General features: G+C 36.1%; 2 protein-coding genes across 3 annotated transcripts; both read left to right on the forward strand.

The window, feature by feature from the left end:
- Positions 1 to 27: 27 nt before the first annotated feature.
- On the forward strand, positions 28 to 11,764 carry LOC116170890 (kinesin-like protein Klp98A). 2 transcript variants are annotated; one of them, XM_031487440.1, is made up of 19 exons: positions 29 to 212; positions 279 to 348; positions 399 to 871; positions 917 to 1,046; positions 1,095 to 1,359; positions 4,260 to 4,642; positions 4,691 to 4,917; positions 4,962 to 5,084; positions 5,132 to 5,306; positions 5,351 to 5,488; positions 5,811 to 5,945; positions 6,104 to 6,220; positions 8,799 to 9,022; positions 9,072 to 9,318; positions 9,900 to 10,085; positions 10,135 to 10,293; positions 10,343 to 10,412; positions 10,458 to 10,639; positions 10,972 to 11,763. In XM_031487440.1, the coding sequence occupies exons 1-19, from the start codon at positions 166 to 168 to the stop codon at positions 11,200 to 11,202; spliced, it is 3,582 nt and encodes a 1,193-aa protein (XP_031343300.1). In that variant the 5' UTR covers positions 29 to 165; the 3' UTR covers positions 11,203 to 11,763. The 2 variants fall into 2 exon arrangements, with proteins under 2 accessions (XP_031343301.1, XP_031343300.1); XM_031487441.1 differs by lacking the exon at positions 5,811 to 5,945 and having other exon boundaries at positions 28 to 212; positions 10,972 to 11,764.
- A 4,451-nt stretch (positions 11,765 to 16,215) lies between these two features.
- LOC116171756 lies at positions 16,216 to 19,597 on the forward strand. Its single transcript, XM_031488738.1, has 4 exons — positions 16,216 to 16,437; positions 16,483 to 16,571; positions 16,625 to 16,687; positions 16,740 to 19,597. Exons 2-4 carry the CDS (start codon positions 16,501 to 16,503, stop codon positions 18,841 to 18,843), a joined length of 2,238 nt encoding a protein of 745 aa, XP_031344598.1. The 5' UTR covers positions 16,216 to 16,437; positions 16,483 to 16,500; the 3' UTR covers positions 18,844 to 19,597.
- The last annotated feature ends 1,024 nt before the right edge of the window (positions 19,598 to 20,621 follow it).

Genomic DNA, 20,621 nt, shown 5'->3' on the forward strand with positions numbered 1-20,621 from the left:
GCTATTAACTTGGCAACCAAGCAATTTAATTTGTTTTTGTTGACATGACATTTAGTTGTCAGATGTTTTATTATCAGAACAGTTGCGATTGTTATTCGCTATTTATTATTAGAAATATAATGTTCCTTAGTATTTAGCATTAGTTTTCTCCACAACTCAACAAAAATGGCATCTGTGAAAGTTGCTGTTAGGGTTAGACCCTTCAATCAAAGGTAAGAATGATGTTCTGCTCTATTGACTGGTGCACTGAACTCATTTTGTACGATTTCTTCTTTTAGGGAATTAGATATGGATGCTAAATTAATTATACAAATGAAAGGTAAAAAAACTGGCATACTAAATTGCAAGGTAACGGAATTGTTCATTCTAACCAGTTGACTCAATGTGTAAAATTCTAGGCAAATGCTAGAGATGAGAACATTAGGTATAAGGAGTTTACGTTTGATTATTCCTATTGGTCTCACAGCTCGGACTCGAACGAGTTTGCTTCTCAGGAGATGGTTTACAATGATCTCGGAACTGAAGTTGTCGAATGCGCATTTCAGGGATATAATGCCTGTGTGTTTGCTTATGGACAGACGGGTAGCGGGAAAACGTTTACGATGATGGGATCTCCGGATAACCAAGGTTTAATACCCAGAATATGTAAGGCTCTGTTTGAGCGTATGTCGGCTGACTCTAAGAAAGGGACGACACATCGTGTGCATGTTAGTTACTTGGAAATTTATCAGGAGAGAGTTGCCGATTTACTAAGAGGGCGTGATGGGTCTTCCTTGCGTGTACGCGAACATCCAAAAAGGGGTCCCTATGTGGAAGGCCTTACGACTTGCCTCGTGACCAACTACGGCCATATTCAAGAGTGTATGAACAGGTACAGTAAGATTAACCCTTTCACATTCTCAACTATGTGCTTTAGAGGTAATTCTCATCGAACTACCGCAGCTACAAATATGAATGATGTCAGTAGTCGTAGCCACGCCATTTTCACAATTACATTTGTGCAGGCCGGTTATTGTAACGGAATTCCAAGCGAGACAGTTTCAAAGGTATCGTATTATACTTAGACATGCACATTGAAAAAATTTTAACATCAGATACATCTGGTTGACTTGGCTGGCAGTGAAAGGGCGGATGCCACTGGAGCTACCGGTGAACGTCTCAAAGAAGGGGCTCACATAAACAAGTCGTTGGTCACCTTGGGTTCTGTAATCTCGGGCTTAGCCGAATTGTCTGTTGAAATGAATGGCCATCGGAAATCGCTCTTTGTTCCATACAGGGATTCCGTACTTACTTGGCTTTTAAAAGACAGTTTAGGTGGCAACTCTAAAACAATTATGATTGCAGCTATTAGTCCTGCGGGTAAGTAAGAAAAATTTTGGAAAATTTCCAATTTTATTGCGTGTGTAACTAGGTAATGTTATTTTTAAATGTGAGACGTAATATAAATTTTTTGTCCTTAGAAAATAGCATAAATAATATCTGAATAACCCTGTAGGCAATATAAGTTGTATTTCTGTGGTTTTGCGAGCGTAATAGATAAGTGATACCTAATTTGTGGTATACTAATGTTTATGCATATTTTCTATGCACATCAGCTATCAATTCATCTTAGAAAATATTTGTGGTTTAATGTTGCTTTAATTACTTATCCGATAATATTTATGGGTAATTCTGCTGACGATTAGAGTATTAGTAATGGCTGCACATAATGATGGATTAAAGGGTTTTTATTGTCTCCCTCGTAATCCAAAATGAAAGGGAACTTGTCTTAAAAAGTCGTACAGCAATCACTTCTTGCACAATGCTAAACTACAGTGCATATTTCTTCAATAAGGTTCTAGAATTTCCTTTTTCATTTTCATTGACATTATTTTAATGAGTTCAGGTTGTCCTGCTAGAGTGTACTTCTAAACCCAAGTTTTTTAATTTTTAGCTGAGAAAGTTCTCTTTCACATTGTACAGTATGGCCAAGTAGGAAAACTTTCACATTCTCAACCTAGTCTTCCAAGGAACTTGCGATTTCCCCTGTTGACCTACCTCAACTGGTAATTTTTGAATCATATCTCATTTATATTTAAAAATATGGAAAAAACACAAGAAATGGTAGTAATAATTAAAATGTTAAATTACATTTTTTTATCTATTTCCTATAAGTATCACATGGTTTTCAAGAACTAAAAAGTTGTGCTTTTTCAAAATTTTCTTACTTTGGTGCACACGAAGGTGTGCCTTTAGAGCATCAGTGCTGTTTTTGTAAAAAATCAGTGATCTTTAAAAAAAAAGTTAAATGTGGCAGCCATTTCATAAAAGCTATGAGAAAAAAGTGCTATGGTAAACCAAATGTGGAAGAAGATAACGCAAACAAACAGGAAGAGCACGGTGGGAGTAATCGTGTGATAGAAAAAACCTTGAAAAAAACGCTACAGTTCAAAAATTCTATACTAAAACAGATGAGCTGTAACCTTAGTATAGTTCTTGAAGGCGTTTATGTTGAGGAATAAAAATGATTTTGTAAAACAAATGTTGGTTTCTTAGTTAGTCCTGGGACTTATTGAACGATGTGTTAGATCTGGACCCCTATTCTTGAACCGCTCATGAAAAGTCGGTGAGTGTGTGACTTTCTCATCTGTGACTCACGCACTCACCAAATTATTATTCTTGACACTAAACCAAAACCGCTCCAGTTTGTGAATTTGGCAGGGCTGTATTCTCACTTTTCCTCAACCCACTCATTTTTGAAATAAAAAAAAGATTTTTTCAGCTTCAAAACTTCATCAAAATACGCAACTTTGCCAAATTTAAACTACCTACCTATCTCTTACAGATCCCGAGATCCCCATGGTGGCCCTCTAATTAGAATCAGCGTTTTCAACAAATAAATTTGCAAGAGAGGCCCTAAATTTTGCGCAATCTTAATTAAAAGTTCACTTCATTTCGACGAAATCTTAATATGCTACCTATATTTATATTTGGTGAAACTGAAAAGTGTGATTCAGTATCCGAAGTGACAGCTAATACTGTAGCGCGGGGTCGAGTTGGAAAGGCCACCTGGTTCTGCAGGTGGAGAGCTTTTTGTTTCTTGAAGTGCAAAGCAGGAATTGCGTTGCACTTTGCAGAGTTCGTGTCTCTGATTTTAAACGTTTGCGGCCAGGGACGCTACGCTTTCATCGGTTGGCCGTTTTGACCAATGAGGGCGCAGCACGTTTTAGTTTGCTGCTGGATGTGAAACATTTTCTTACCCATTCTTCAAGAACGGTAGGGTCTTTGGGAATATCTTCCATACACCAACTCTTTCGTATCGACCGCCGCTTAACTTCGAACGCCTTTTTTGTATCAATCGCTGCTTAGCATTGATCGCCTTATACACTTGAGGGGTGAGGAACATCTCTCCCATCTTCCATAGATCGCCTCTTTGTTAACCACCGTACAGCACAGTCTAGAAGCTAGTAAAACACTCAATTAAGGGCTATAAAACTAGAGACCATCGGCTTTAGTGGTGGTTCAAGAGGTAAAATGCAAATTACACAAATTAAAATGGCGAGGCTAGAAATTAACGATAGGGAGACATTAAACAGAGAGAAAGGTAAAAATTAAATATTAATTTAAATGTATATTGATGAAGACTTTAAAACGAGCTTTAAAATGAACATGTCGTTCCATGCTGAAGGAAAAAAGTAACTAAACTGGAGTTTTTTTTTTAATGCAATAACAACAAGTGTTTCTGTACCAATAAATTCAATTTTGAGTAAATATTCGATTTATCATTATAATGTTATCAGATTCTTGTGACCCTCCCTGTGCAAAGGAGTTCACCTTTACAATTTAATCTTAAAGTGGTTGTCACATATAAATACGTAAAAATTGGATGGTAAAGGGTACCAGCCCAAAAAAATTTGATCTCGAAATTAGTTTCTTTAATTTTCTTCTTTACAGTTTGTTTTTACGAATCTCTAAAGAACCCCAAGATTTTCCTGTTGCTTCAAACATTTTTCCAAAGAAAATGTAATTAAAATGTATCTGTATTGTAATTAGTGGACTGTATGTTGAAAGAATATTGACACTAATGGTTAACGTGTTTATTGATTAAAAATACAAATAAAGTAAATTGATTCTAAATCTTGACATTGTTTCAATTTCTAGGGAGACCAAGCAGTGGCACACCTTGGTTTTCCCTAGATGAATTTTTAATAAGGGAAGCCGCATTATAATGAAAACCCTCCATTAGAAAAGCGTTTACCTAATTTCTTATTTTATTTTAGATTGTAATTACGGCGAAACCTTAAGTACACTTAGATACGCAAATCGTGCGAAGAATATTATTAATAAACCGACAGTTAATGAAGATCCCAATGTTAAACTCATTCGTGAACTACGCGATGAGATCAGTAAACTTCGAGCGCTTATGTTCAGCGAACAGAGGGCGGATATGCTGGCCGAAATTCATGAGAAGGAAGCGCGCGAGAAAGAGTTGACTGAGGAGTGGACGAGTAAGTGGAGGGAGGCACACGCGATTTTGCGCGAACAGAAAGCTTTGGGGTTGCGTAAGGCAGGTCCGGGTGTCGTGCTTGACTCCGACAAGCCCCATCTAGTTGCAATCGATGATGATCCTCTAAGTACAGGTGTTACCTTGTACCAATTGAAGGTGTCGTACTTTTAATTTTCAAGCATGTTATACAATTTGATATTTAAGGAGGGTGAAACTACTATAGGAACTGATGAATCTAACATTAACCAAGATATTGTCTTGAAAGGTCCCGGAATGGAGCCTCAACATTGCAGTATTATTTTAGAGAAAGGAAACGCGACCTTATTCCCAAAACCAAATGCGCAAATCTGGTTGAATAGCAACTTGATAGAATCTCCCGCTCGACTGACACAGGGGTGTATAATCTTTTTAGGCAGAGCTCATGTATTTAGGTAAGACAGTTGTAATATTGCTAACGTTTCAAAATGATGTATAGATTTAACAATCCTGCTGAGGCGGCGGAGCTTCGAAAAGGTGAACGTTCCTTAAATTTAACGAGGATGAGCCTTTTAAGTTGGTCAACTCCGGACTTGGGAGGCTCCTGCGAAAATCTACAGCCGTAAGTCAGCAGAATAGCTGTGTCTTTATTAATTTGCGTTTGCTTAGTGGTGATGAAGTTGAGCGACACGATATAGAAAATCAAAGGATAAACTTAGCCAAAGAAAAGGAAGATTTTGAGAAAGAGCAAGAGGCTTTCGAAAAACGAAGGAAAACGCTAGAGGAGGCGCAATTGAGGCTGGAAATCGAAAGGCGTAATATGGCAAAGGAACATGCAGCTCAGGTAATTTGTGGATATTAGTTCAAGTAGTAACAATATCTGTATAGACTCGACAGCTAGAGGAGGACTGGCGAAACTTGGCTGCACAGCAACAAAAACGGGAACTGGAATTGGAAGAAAAAGAGCAAGAGCTGATATTTAAAAGGGAAGAACTTGAGAAAGAGAGAGCCAGGCTGCTTGGGCAGGTATTGAGCATTATTGATTTTTGATAAAATTAAAAAATATCAGTTGGTGCATTGGCGTGGCTAAGGTTACGAGGGCCAACCAGTTCCTTTAAATGCAAAATTACCATCAACAGGAACATTTACATGTGCAACTATAACAAAATATTAAGTTGAATCATCTGCTTACCCGAAGACAATGTGTCGAAAAAATTAAATTGAATAAAAAAATAAATAAAAACTGTATTAACAACGTATTTGGAAAAATAGTGGACTTAACATAACCTTCTCCTTTATAATATGTTTTGTGTTTTATTTGTGTTGTTTTATTTTATTTTATTTTTAGATAGGGAAGGAAACTCAGGTGCTGACTGAAAAGCAGAAAACTTTAAATCATCTCTTAGTGAAGACAAGTTTACTTATAAAGTCATGCATCAATGAAATCACTTTCCCTGACTCTCATAGTAAAGCACTCTTTAAGGTATTTTATTTCTTTTTTTTTCCTTCTATAATCTAATTTTTTTTACTTGTATAATATGCTAAACGCCTTTAGTGATCGCTTTTAGAAGTTAGCTATGAGCAATCCCCAACGGAACTACTTTCTAACTGAATTATTTCTTACATTTTGTATCATTTCAGGATTTAGTGGATAAATCAATGGTAGGTGCTTTATCTTTCGAGGAGTCCAATCGTTTAGTTTCCCTTCTAAACGAAGTAACCGCACATTCAGAAATACAGGAATTGGTTAATCATCACGTGCGTATATTTTTGCGTGAATTAAGACTAAGAGCTATGTTATGTGTTCATTTTTTGTTGTAAATTATGAAACTAATCAATAGGGGGCGATACTGACGAAATTACAGATTTCTACAGTGGATTTTAAAGTTATACAGTATGTTGTGTTGTCAATATTTAAAATTAATTTTATATATATAAATACGCATTTACTTGGACCATTTTTTTGAGCTTCAACAGATAGAAGCCATATGGAACGCCGTTTTGGTATTTATTCTGAAAGATTATACAAAGTGTAAGTAAATGTTGAATGAATGGGTGAGGCACAATAACGAACAATTTTGAAAAGCGCGCAATCAAGCTGTGTTGGTGGAAGGTGGTAGGGATTGTGACAGTAACGTTTGACGCCAAATAGCATTCAGTCACAATAGTGCGTTGGACCCGACAGTATCCCACCCACGGAACTTCTTACCAACTAGTAGGTAGTGCTTTTCGCAACTACTGCAACACTAATCGGAATCGAAATTTATCGATTTTGCAGTCTGGCTGCAGGAATCGACTGTGCAAGTAAACAGAGGCCATCTTCCTGGAGTTATTTGCAAAAAATAATTTATTTATTTGGCCTTTAATTTTGAAGGGGCGGGGTTTCAACCAAGACTGCTCTACCAACCTAACCCACTATTCATTTACAAATATCCCTGCATCCATGAAAATTAGTTCACCTATACCCAGTTACATTCAACTCGTAAAAGGAATGTTCCCTTTCCCCCACCCCTCATTTTATGAGCTACAGCAATTTGTGCTGCCTCAAAATAATGCAAAATTCATACAAGATTGAGATGCATATATTTTGTATGCACGTTAGTTGGGCATATTTTAGGAAAAAAAATAATTTTTTACTTAACTATGATTTGTGCGCCCTCTAGCAGCAAACCTAGAAACTTGCAAATAATTTCCAGCTATTTGTGCAATTACCGGTTCCATAGATATGGCCTGTGACCTTTATTAATAGAACACCCTGTACTTTAAGTTTTTTTGTTCAACTAAAAGTCGGTATTATAAAGCCATAGCTAACAGTGTTTTGAAGGCATGTGATTGGATGTTTTTGCAAAGAACGATGTTATTCTTTGTCCAAACATCCAATCACATGCCTTAACAACACTGTTAGCCGACAACATAATTAAGTATTGTTTTATTATACCGGCCATAAGTGTTCCTGTTTTACACCGCTTTCAAAATCGGTCATTCTTGGTTCTTACTTTTTTCTTATGTTATTTGAGCAGATAAAAAATAAAAACATTTTCTCATTGCCACTTTTTGAGCTCCACAAGATACGATTGATAGATTTTCAATGCAACGTGTTGTTTTGGAAAGATGATCAACAACTTTATTTTTTTATATGGCTCATAAAAAAAGTATACACTGTATTGAGTAGCATTTTTTATTACGAATACGATATGCAGCACACACAAAAAAAACAAAAGTTGGAAACTGTAGGTTTCAACACGATGGTGCACCTGCGCACAACGCCGTAATTGAGTCAGAATACCTATGGAAGAGATTTTTCAGGACATTTGTCTTATAGGAATTATCGCATGATTAGGACGTTTTACTCGGGTGCACCATCGTGTTGAAGTCTACAGTTTCCAACTTTTGTTTTTTTGAAGTATGCCGAATATCGTATTCGTAATAAAAAATGCTACTCAATACAGTGTGTACTTTTTTTACGGTCCATATAAGCGACACTGAGATTTACTTTCTATTTCAAAATAACCTGAGACATCCTCGTTTGCCCTTCATTCTTCCTATATAAGCAAAAACCATCTCAATTCAACATCGTTATTAACCCAACGACACTCGAAATTTCTCTACGCCAGAACTGATAAACACCTGCATCGATTATCTTGCACATGACATTGTTTGTTGAAAAACCAATTAATTTTTCTCCAATAACAATTTTTTACAACACCTGACCAGATAAAGCTTGAAATGTAAACATTCCAATTAAATGCTCCATTAGTATCCGTTTTAGATTTATCATACAAACATAATACAACAAATAGAATTAAATGAATTAATCAATGACGGACTAAATATACAATAAAAAACTAACATTAAAATGACAATTCAACAAATTTGAAAGAAAATTCCCCAGATCTTATTATAGCTTGCATTATACATACAGGGTATCCTGACCACTTCTTCCGATATTCAGTCTGAAATTATGTTAACAACACATATTTTTACACTACAAGGTGGCTCGCTCTCATCTTCGGCATTGTTTCAACCTAAAGAAACGGCACCCCCATGTAGGTTACACAACATTAGGTATATATTTTTTGTTAAGTATTTTGTATACAAAAACTTTTTGAAAAATTTTATATTTTTCCATAAAACGTAATTTAAATGCAGACAGGTATAATGTGATTGATCAACACCCCGCTGTTCCATTTATTAAAAATGGCACTGGAGCACAACAGTAGATGGACAGACATGAAACCCTAGCAATTGGTTTAGTAATTTTCAACAAACCCGAGCACATATTTGCTTAGTGTTCATATTTAGTGCGGCACTCTTTGCTAAGAGCTAATGTTTACAGAGACAGGAGTTGACACGGTTACAAACCGAAATAGAACGACGCATGCAGATTCTTGCAGATCGTCGCGAGGCCGTCGAGAACCTCGATAAAAAAATTATCGGTCTAGTCGAACAGCAACTGGAGACGACGAGCAGTTCAAACGTTGAAGAGTTGAAGGATCTCAAGTTGACTTTGGCGCGACGAACGCAGGAGGAATTGCAGGAGATCGAACAGCGGAAGCAATCGTACGTTTTCATTTGTTTTGTAATCTTAATTCTTCTACTAGGTTTGTAGATTGACGTTGAATTTAAAGCGGGTGAATTCGGCTCAAAGCCCAGACTCTTGCGAGGTGAACTGTAGCAGTAGTTTGGAAAGGACGACGTTAAGTAGCGATACATATCATACTGCCACAAGTGCTTGTTCGACTCATTTGTTAAGTGTGGGAGGGATAGAACAGCTTATGAGTGATAGTGGAGTGGAACTGAGACCGTCGCCCCAACTTCAAGAAGAGAGTGATATTTCCAGTCTAGATGATATGAAGGTATTAAATATACTCTTAATTCTCTCATTGCAGAATTCCTGTGGATTTAAATGGTGCTTACTTGTTCATTTTTTAAAACATTTGTTTATGTTTAATTTTCTTGTTTGTCACGAACTTGTCACTCAATATGAGCGCGCAAACCAATGCCGAGCGAATCGATTTATATTTCTCTATCTATTCTTAAGATCCCCACAGTTTTTCAACGAAAATTTTATTTTTGACTAATTAAATGGATGGAAGATCCACTAAGGCAGCTAATCCTATCCAATGTTCAAACCTGAACTCCAACCAGGAACCTTCTTGGTCAAGGTTGATCATTTCATATATTATAAAAACCAGAGATTTTCTTATTCCAGAGGGCCAAGATACAAAACAATGTCAACATAACATGCAAGTAGGTAGTTGCTGACATATGAATGGCAACTTTCTTTATTTAAGTGGGAGCCATATTGAATCTTTCATAGTAAAAAAGAGAATAAAAAACTTTAAACTTAAAACAGCATTTCACACTCTAGTAGTAGGTAGTTGTGGAACAGAATTTATTCGTATACTTGCCAATAATTGAATTGGTACTTTTCTAGGGAGTTGCTAGTGATTCCCAATCGACTACGAGCTCTACAGAAAATTGTCACAATGTAAGTCGTAGGCGTAGAAAAGATCACGAGCAGATGAGAAGACTGTCCCAACAAATCCAACAGCAGAAACAACTCATCATGCGTTGCCTAGATTCAGACTCGCCAAAAGCATATTTGAATGCACAAATTGCTGTAAGTAAAAGTGCTTGAAGATCGACTATCTCCTTATAACATAATTTAGAACCTGCAAGAACTCCAAAAGCAGTATATGGCGTTTAAAACGGGATCCCCTCTGATACTATCTCCCACAAGTGAACATCCGTTACAAAATTTAGAAAGCCCAATTAGTCCAGTAAGACCGGCACACCGAGGATCTACCTCTGCCCTGTACTCACCTACGGTACGTTTTTCAGTTCTCCAACAACTGCAAGCTTAACTTCGTGTTTTAGTTGCAAAACAATCAGTTGTCGCCGCTATCGAACTACAACATGTACAGGTCGATGCCTTCAATTCCTCAAGGTAAGTGAGACCGTTTTATACAATGTATCGAGTGATGCTTTCCAGTCAGCGACACCGAATCACTTATATCAATTACGGGTTATTTTCTACGAGGTGCTGGGAAACGAACTCATTACGAGTACGAAGTCCGGATAACGACAGCGTACAGGGAATGGTGGAGTGTGTTACGGCGCTACAGTCGTTTCCGTGATTTGCATATATCAATGAAATCCAGATATGGAGAGAAGGTGAGTAAAAGGTATCGCAATATAAGATGATAAAAAGTACACTTAACATAACAGTTGAAAAAATCAGTGTACCATGTTAAAGCCCGCCCCCTGTGACGTCACAGCCAATGAGCTGTGTGATCCGCCACACTGATAACAATTATTTCTAAAAAAGCATTTATTTCAGTTCAGGGTAAGAGAACGAGAAAGGGATTTAACCCCCGTGAATCTTACTTTTTTATAGATTTATAGATTTTTATACAAATGTTATGTTAATTAGGTTAAGGGAACTTTTTATTATCTTACCAGTAGGTACTGTTTCCCATTTCCTATTTTTGACTTATAACATTAAGGTGGCCCAAATTCCCTTTCCACCAAGGCAGTTATTTGCAAATTCAGAGCACGTGGCACAGTCTAGAAGACGGCAGTTAGAAACTTACCTAAGGAGACTAATAGAAGTTTGTAAATCTCATCCATCCTGTTGTTTAGCATATGGAAACACAATTAGTAAAGTAGACTTAATTAATTTTTCGTCGTTCTTTAGTAAAGGGGTATTTGAAAATGGCAAATACGGAACTAGCTAAAATCGGTAGAAAATTAGTGTGATTTTTGCTTTAATATGTATTGGGTGGGTAAATTAAGACTGCACCGTTTATTTACGATAATTATTTCTAAAGGAAATGCAGGGATTTTGTCAGTATCTTTTTTGTCAATTAAATTGGAAAATATTCCCGGATCATCACATAAATAATTCCAATTTTGTGATAGTATACCGATCAAATTGCATTATATTTAAGTTTTATAGTAATTAAGAGTTGTATAAAGTAGCTTGTGACTTGAATGTTCAAAACATGCAAAATCTGTATATTAATTAAGTACAACATTGTTGTGTACCTGACTGCTTTCATTCATTTTATTAATAGACGCCTTTTGCTGTGAAAGTAATTCAATTATGTGATATTGTAAATGCAGTGCATTACGCGAAAAGTGATTATTGTATCAATTGCAAGTTGTAAATCGGTTTTGTGCAATATTCAGAATTGTTTCGAGATTTACACAAAAAGCGAATTTATTTTAGTATTTTTCTGTCAATTGTACATTTTATATTTTATGTAGGTTTTGTATATAAGAGTTCATACATTAACGAAATGCTTTAATAAATACTTTATTTACTTGCAGTAAACTTCCTGCTTTAAATTATTCCTCATGCAGTCGTGACGCTTCAAATTTTAAAATCCAAAGTTTCCAGTGAAAATCGAGTAAGCTAATAAAATCTCCCAATTGGAGATGATCCGAATCGCGTTTTATACTTTTATGCGTCCTTCAATTTAAAAATTTTGAAACTTGAAAGCACCACGATTTTATAACATGGTGTGAAGCTTAAAAACCTTATTATTGAAATTTTTGCCATATTCGCGGTTTAAAATACTTAGTATACTCTCAGACTTTAAAATTTTGAAACTTTTGGCATTCAAGTTGAAATGCTAGTGTTCTCAGAATCATTGATTTGCAGTCTTCATATGGTAACTTAAGTTTTGTGAACACTATTGACAAATCAAATTATTTTTATCGAAAATTGAGGTGTACTAGTATACTAGTTTATGACATTGAATAAGTAATTTTACTTATTCAATGGTTACGAACAACATTAAACCATATGTATACCGGTACGCATTTAGGCAGAACGTCGTGACATGGCCACTCTTATTGGACAACGGCGAAATGAGGTACGTTTTGCCTAACTAAGTTCCAAACGCGGTACGGTTTTTCACCGCCTTGGTGGCAGCAGAAACGTGGTACCTACTTAATGCCACATCAGTTTTTTTTTGCAGCTGTGCTGAAGACATTTTTAACTGTTTAGGTTAAAAAAAATCATTTTCTGCATGCAACAGTACATATCATAAAACAAGTTAAAATTGTATGCAGGTAAAGCACATTTTTTAAAACCGAAATAGCTTAGTAAAAAGGGTTGCGTTATATAAGGTACATTAATATTAATAGCATGCAATATTTAAAGATGTTTTCTTTCATGGTTGATGATTATAATGGAGAGGGGGCTCTTTACACATAAACATTTGACAGTCAATTGGCATACAATCAAAATCTACGCTATATAATGCAACAAGAATCAAGCCCTTAAAAAAATTCTCCAAAAAGTTGCATTGTCCATTTGTACCTTCCTCCAACATTTCCGAGATGTTCACAAGAAGTTTTTACGTCGCCAGTAGTTATATCTCGTCTAGACGTTCTTTCTGCCCTTTGAGAGTACTCTTCTCCGACATTCCGTTCTGCAGATATTTGCACTGAAAGTTTTGATATGTCTCATCTGACGTTCCACTTCCACTTGCCATTTATTGTACCCTATACCGACACTTCAACTTACCTATAGAAGATATGTCTCGTCCAGACAATTCATTTTACCTTTGTGCGTATGCGTACTTTCCTCCGATTAACCCAATGAATAAAAAATACTTTTATTCATTGGATAAACCGTTCTCGGGATATATGCGCTTAAAGTTTTGACATCACCATAATAGACAGGGCTGGGCAGTATTTCAAAAACATGTAGATATTTTAAATACTTACGTATTGCAAATACATAATGAATTGTCTATTGGCATTGCAAATACTTCCGAAAATGAATTTAGTATTGTGTATTTGCAATACCGATTAAAAAATTATATCATTACTTTTATTGCATATTTCTGAAATACCCAATACACAATTACCCGCTTTACCCCCACTATTTATAAATTAAAATTAAACCGTACCCCCATATTTTTTTGTATTCTCCTGCTCCTGCCATCTTTACCTTTTTGTTCAACAGTCTCCATTCTTAAAAAGCTTTAAAATCTTTCATGGGTTTTTTTATAGGATGCTTTACAATCTATCTGTGAATTTGGTTCCCAAATCCTTTGAAACTTCCATTCTTTCCAACATTCAATCATTAAAATTTTCCCTTTTGTAAGAATTTTTTTTTAATTTCTTAGCGCTACACCCTTCATACTAACTCTGTGTTAACAATCGAGCATCTACCCAACTACAACAAGATGGCTACACGGAGAAAAATGGATTGTTAAGATCATATAGTAAAAATTATATTGTAATCAGTACGAGAAGTTATTATTAAATCAAACAAACCTTGATACACGCTGTACAATATGAATAAGTATGTCTAATCAAAATTATTCTCACTACCTATAATAATGATATTGTATTAAATATGATCTTAGATACCTATTTAAATATATCCAAGAGCAAATAGATAATAAACATTAAAATATAGTTTACTAACGAAATGGGTTTATTATTTGTGTATAATACAGTTCAGTATATAACGCTTTCTTAAATGAAAACCTTGCGGTTGAAAGATTGTTAGTTTAACAACCCATATAATAACCTTTAACATATGATGTAATTATAATGATGCTGAATCTGCAAGATAAGCATAAGCTTATTTTGAGAACAACCGTTCCAAAGGTTGCATTAATTTATTAAAAGCTCTAGTATTGAATATTGTATGCGGTTCTTGTTCAGTCGACAGTCAGTTCAGTGCGTATGTGTATGTGGCTCGCAATTTTGGTGAAGTTTATAGATGAATTCTATACCACTTATAATATGATGAGTGATGTTCCAGAGATTTTGAGGGTTGGGCCAATACAATATGGCAGTACAACAAAACTGTATTATATTGATTATTATACGTTATTGTTGCAATATATCATGATTTTTGAACTTATATTTTATATATTCGAAACCAATATGTGTATCCTGATTTTTGGTAAAAAAGGAAGGTTATACACTGCCTTTTTTTGAGCCCCGAAAAAAAAATTGTCTCAGATCGACCCGGAAAAAATTTTCTTATAGAATGTGGCCTGTAGAATCCATAATTTCAAACAGTTCCAAGATTGGGCTACTAGTTCAAAAGTTACAGCCCTTTGAATTTTCTTTCGAAATTGGTTTCTAGTCTATAACTTTTGATTGAGAAGTCTGATCGAAAAAGTACGAATTGTTTTGGATTCTACGCACCAAAATTAATAAGAAAAAGTGTTTTCCCGAGAAATTTTGGTGCAGTCGATTTTTGGTAAAAAAGGAAGGTTATACACTGCCTTTTTTTGAGCCCGAAAAAAAAATTGTCTCAGATCGACCCGGAAAAAAAATTTTCTTATAGAATGTGGCCTGTAGAATCCATAATTTCAAACAGTTCCAAGATTGGGCTACTAGTTCAAAAGTTACAGCCCTTTGAATTTTCTTTCGAAATTGGTTTCTAGTCTATAACTTTTGATTGAGAAGTCTGATCGAAAAAGCACGAATTGTTTTGGACTCTACGCACCAAAATTAATAAGAAAATGTGTTTTCCCGAGAAATTTTGGTGCAGTCGATTTTTGGCAGAATGATATCTTAGAAAGTAATACCATTGAATTGATAGTTATAAATTCAATGGTAATACATTAGTAATATTTTTATATAGGTATGTAGAGCTTTCAGCTTTGATTTCCTATTCTATATTCAAAGGTTTCCAGTATTAGTAAAACTGTAAAACATCAGGAGAGAGTTGAAATTCCATAAATCAGTTACTTTTGTTGAATAGCCGCTAATGAGGGTCTGGAATCTGGTTTTATTGTAGGAAAATGAGGTCATTTGCAGGTAGCTTATGCCTGGTGAGACTTGACGAATTGCACAATTGGTTGCCTATATAATTATTTGCGTAGGCGCAGCTTAAATTTTGAATGGCCTGTCCCTAGCCGCCTTAAAACAATATACCTATAGTAAAACTAGCTATACACTTGCAACAATATGTATATGATAAATTTTATAATTTATAGCTATCCCTAATACGTATTATATTTTTTGATAGCTATTATTATATTTTTAATTACCTTTAACATACATTTTTCTCCGTGTATCCTAGAGATACTTTCATCAGAAAATTAATCTCCAATCGTCCAATCTGTGGTTCATGATTATTTGAGGTACCTATATTGTGTTAGTTGGCATACGTAACCGTAAGTATATTGTACATATCGCAACACAGTATAACATGTAGTTTATTTGAATGAATTAATGTTCCTACTTGATGGAAACACACACTTCATTGTTGATTTTGATAATACTCGTATATGAGTTTGATTTGACGCTTTTGCCAAGCATCTGTTCTTCAAATCATTTTCCAGATAACTGTTTGAGTCATTGCAGAAGTAGCATATCTAGTTACTGTACCAGTAAATTCTATAAAAATTGTTTTGAAAGGAATAACCAAAGCTTGACAGAACACTTCCTATATTGTCAAATTAAAAAAAGACTGCATAATGGCAACGTATACATTGGCATATAGGATGATTGAAGCATATAGGCGAATGTGGAAAGACAATTGCAAAATTAACGTCACATTTTTAAATGTCACGCGACGTTCCAACACGTCGCAAAACTTAATTTTTGATGCGCAGTTTGTATATACGACGTTTATTGCACCTACCCCATGCAAAAGGATAATTAGCACGAAAGCTCTGACAAGGTTAAAGGTTTTAGATAGGAATATCTACTATCTGCATATACAATTTTATGATAAAAGGTCAAGTTTATTATCCTTCATCGTCCTGGTACCAACGGTACATCAGGATCGCGTGTGCCCTTGTAACATAATAAATAAACGCAAACAAATAGAATTGTATCTTATTTACCCAAATAAGCTCAAACCGCAGTCTTCGGCATTATTTCCCAGGTTTGGTTTCGTTTAGTCAAATTACTTTGCAGGTGAAAACGTAATATCGATTGGGAGTGTAGGCAGGTGTATTTGTGTAACGTGAACGCACGCTAAGGTAAGCTTTATAGTTAAACAGCAGGAATTTATTATGATATTTCAGCTGCATAACGAATGAATCATGTCTTTGCCGTTCTCTACGGAAGAATATTATGAGAAAGTTATCCAACTTCAGGACAAGCTTCGCCAAAGGTTTGATGTTTTTGTTTGTATTGCACGCGTGGTTATTTGCACACTTGTTACAGTGAGGAAGAGCGCTTAAAGTTAGAAATGAAGTACAATGAGGTGATACAAGTGATGAAGGAGGAGTGAGTATTTTACCAAAACGCCTAGGCATATAAAAATTGTTAATATTTCTAGAGAAGAACACCACTTCAAAAAGTTGCGAGCGAAGTACAAACAATTTTTGGAAGAAGATAGACTGAGGCAGCAAAGGAACGATAAAATTTTAGACGCTTTGGAACGAATCGAAAACCGCTCTCAAATTTGGAAAGCAAAAAGTGACAAATTTAAAGAACTTAAAAAACGATACCGTTATCCAATGGGACCACAAACGTGCTTGTACGATCGAGAAGAAACGGCGATCCGTCCTGATATACGAAACAGTGCCGTCGATAATTACTTGAAGAATAATATGACTACAATACCAAATGAAGTTGTGCAACCTCCCCCGGAAAGCAAGTATTCCAACTTGGGCAATGTAAATTCAATGTACTGGAAGGATTCAAAAGACATCGAAAAGAATGACGAGAAAATCTGCACGGAGCGTGATTTTTGCTACACACCTCTTAAAAGCACTAAGAATTTGGAAAACTCTTTAAAACAAAGTAAACCGCCATTACTTTCGTATGACTATTTAGAACTAGGTGATCAACTGTCTCACAAAACTCCACTTGCTACCACTCTGGAGGTACATAGTTCATTACGGAGATTGTTAAAGGATGATACACCTCCTACTGAAAAGTCGTTGGATTATCAGCCGCTCCAAAGAGAGATCAGACCCGTTCCATTAATTAGCGATACAAAAACCGTTCTAACAACAAATAAAGATAACCCACAACCCAGTGAGATTTCACAGGTGGATCAACATAAGCCGCTAGAAATAGAAATAGTAAAAGCACCTATTACGATCAAACCGGTTTTCTCAAATAGTGACACGACATCCGTTCCAGAAAATAATAATAAAGCTATGCATTCAAGAATTACTCCATCAGTAGTGTCCACATCCAGAACACTACATTCTTCGGGAGTTTCTGAACCTACCCACACTACATCCATTCTAGAAAATAATAGTACTATGCATTCAAGAATTACGCCATCAGCAGTTACCACCTCCAGCAAACCACATTCTTCGGGAGTTTATGAACCTACCTACATCCAATCGCCGGATATGAAGAAAACCGAGGCAGTGGTGGAACCGTTCAAAGAAGACGTAGATATTCCTCCTGTTGTAACTGAATCTCTGGGATACGATGAGAGTCAGAGAAATATTGACACATCTGCATCTAGCACAGTAGAACATGAAGTAGTGAAAGAAAAAGAAACCACCCATCAAGAAGGAAATGAAAAGGAAGAACAATTGAGCACTGTTGACAGTGAGCCACAAGAAAGTATGATGCCACAAGGAAAGGAAGTCGATGACGAAGTACAATCACTACACCCGCAAGTGGAAGAAAAGCCAGTGGTAGAAGATCATACAGACAGTCGTAATGACAGCGAAATTGAAATCTTAAAACACGACAATGAAAAGCCTGAGACTTCACATCAAAAGGAAAACGGGCAAGTTTTAGAACAATACAATGGAAACGATCAGCCGTTGCAGTACAATGAAAACGCAAACGAGCAAATTGCACTTCAATACGACGAAAACGGACAGCCACTGCACTATGATGAAAGTATTCAGCAGTATGATGCAAATGGACAACCTATACAGTATTATTCCGGCAGCGCTACTGATCCTCAATACTACGATCAAACTGGACAATACGCACAATACGATGAGCATGGACAACTTCTGCAATACGACGAACAGGGGCAGCTTCTGCAACAGTACGATGAAAACGGCCAGCCTATTCACCACTACTATAACAATGGCTTACAGTACGATGAACACGGCCAGCCGATACTTCAGTATGACGAAAACGGTCAACCCATAATGCAGTATGACGAAAACGGTCAACCCATAATGCAGTATGATGAAAATGGCCAGCCGATCGGTCTTTACGACGTGAATGGGCAATATGACGAAAATGGTCAGTTGATAGGGTACAGCACAGATGGTCAGGCTTTCGTTGATTACAACGAAAATTCACCACAGCAGCTTGATGAGAACGGGTTACAGCAGTCACAGCTGCAGGTGGAACCAAATCAAGGTGATTATACGCCACAAGAAAAAAATAAGGAGGAAGATGCTCAGCCGCAGGGAGGCGTAGAAACTGACAGTCCACCAGCTGTGGCTAACTAAAAACACTCACTGTTATTGAATAATAATTATTAAAGAAATGCTTCCGCCCAATAAACGCGAACTACTGTAAAGAAATAATAACCATAGCATTTGCTGGATGTGGTTTGAATTAGGTACTAAGTTTGAGATGCAATATAATTCTGTAATTTTTAATAGCTATTTATTATGTTAACATATGTTACAAGTATACAAGCCACAAACGTATAGTAAGAGATAAAGTCTGGATTTAAACTTACAATCGGTTTTTTTGTAATTATCTCAATTCCAAAAAATCTATCCTTTGCATTGTACATGATATTTTCTTCAATGTATACATATGGGCTATACTTTTAAAAAAACGGGTCAAATGATACTTAGTATCACATGGAATATGCCTGTTCTTACATGATCCCACATAAGATCATGTAAACAAACACATATGGAAATGGTATTCGGAGCTACCCTTAATTAAAATTAATGTAATATAATTTTTAGCGCATTTTCCAACGAAGGATGCTTCTTATAAACTGAAATTGAAATAGCATGTCAAAAATGGATTGCACATATGTACAACTACGCTAACTTTCTTATAGCTATTTGTGATGGGATGTTTACGAAATTTTAGCAGAAGTTGCATCTCACAAATGGGAAATGCGTATGAAAGTGGAAATGCGCTTTTTGTAAATCGTTAAGGATTACTTGTTTAACTTGTTAATATACCTACTTATTATAGTTATTGTATCTTTTAGTGTAACGTTTCATTTTTAATATAGGTAGCTAGATATTTTAGAAGGGTTTAGTTTCATTTAATTTTGTTACGGAAGGTATGATATGCTTTCTCTGTATTCTTATAGTTGTCCGCTAATTGTAATTTAATTCGGTTGGGCAATAAATCACACTATTTTTATTATTCAACAGGTTCGGAGCGACGCCACTTGGACACGGGTACGCTAACAAACCCAAGGTAAAATCGTAAACTTTTGTTAGATCGAATTTTAAACTCATCTTCTGCAGAGGAAGGATTCATCCGCCAACAAGCCTAGGAACGACAACCGTAGCGAAGGAAAGATTGGTTTGGTCAAATAGTATTATAGGTATAATCCTCTGTGATGATGGACAAAATAGTGAATATGAGGGCAGACATGCTGGTCAGAAACCCTATTCAACGACGCCCTAGCGTGTCGGTGTCGGCACACCCCACAATTATAAATCTCATTATGTCCGAGGTGGTGGCAAAGGCATTATGAGGAATGGCAGCACGTTTGGAGTAGAGTGACGGTGGCATGATTTACACATCAAATCAAATCTATTTTATACTGAAAGAACTGTTGTGGTGCAGAGTCGGTCTGGATGTGCACAGGTCGTGGGCATTATGAACTATGAATGGGTTGTTACAATCCTAAATGATATGTCGTAGCTAATGATGTTTGAGGAAGTCACGAAGACCAGCATACATAACTACAGGGTACCCCTGTACAATCATTTTAACCGCCCATATCCATCGGTACCCGCAAATAAGCCTATATGCAACTAAAATGTATATAATTTAAATTAATATACCTATACACATAAACAAATCTGCCACCAAGCAGAGCTGCGCATGATTGTGGCGATGTGAGAAGCTGGGGCTTCAGTTATACTTTCTTTAATTGAATGAACGCGAAGAATCTATCAGGACTGCAGTGACGCGCCTGACGAGAACGCACATTTTAGAAGTCTCACCGTCAGCGCCGCAGAGAAGGGGGGGGGGCGGTTTTTTTGTTTCGAATAGTTACTATGATTATTGCTACAATTACTTA

The sequence above is a fragment of the Photinus pyralis genome, unplaced genomic scaffold (genome assembly GCF_008802855.1).
Source record: "Photinus pyralis isolate 1611_PpyrPB1 unplaced genomic scaffold, Ppyr1.3 Ppyr1.4_LG5, whole genome shotgun sequence".
Lineage (NCBI taxonomy): Eukaryota > Metazoa > Arthropoda > Insecta > Coleoptera > Lampyridae > Photinus > Photinus pyralis.

Excerpts from the sequence above, each read along its gene's own strand:
- LOC116171756 (XM_031488738.1), top strand. The coding sequence starts at position 16,501 with ATGTCTTTGCCGTTCTCTACGGAAGAATATTATGAGAAAGTTATCCAA. Across the intron at positions 16,572-16,624 it reads CAGGACAAGCTTCGCCAAAG|TGAGGAAGAGCGCTTAAAGT; the intron begins GTTTGATGTTTT and ends CACTTGTTACAG. Across the intron at positions 16,688-16,739 it reads ATACAAGTGATGAAGGAGGA|AGAAGAACACCACTTCAAAA; the intron begins GTGAGTATTTTA and ends TAATATTTCTAG.
- LOC116170890 (XM_031487440.1), top strand. The coding sequence starts at position 166 with ATGGCATCTGTGAAAGTTGCTGTTAGGGTTAGACCCTTCAATCAAAG. Across the intron at positions 5,489-5,810 it reads GAGCCAGGCTGCTTGGGCAG|ATAGGGAAGGAAACTCAGGT; the intron begins GTATTGAGCATT and ends TTTTATTTTTAG. Across the intron at positions 9,319-9,899 it reads CCAGTCTAGATGATATGAAG|GGAGTTGCTAGTGATTCCCA; the intron begins GTATTAAATATA and ends GTACTTTTCTAG.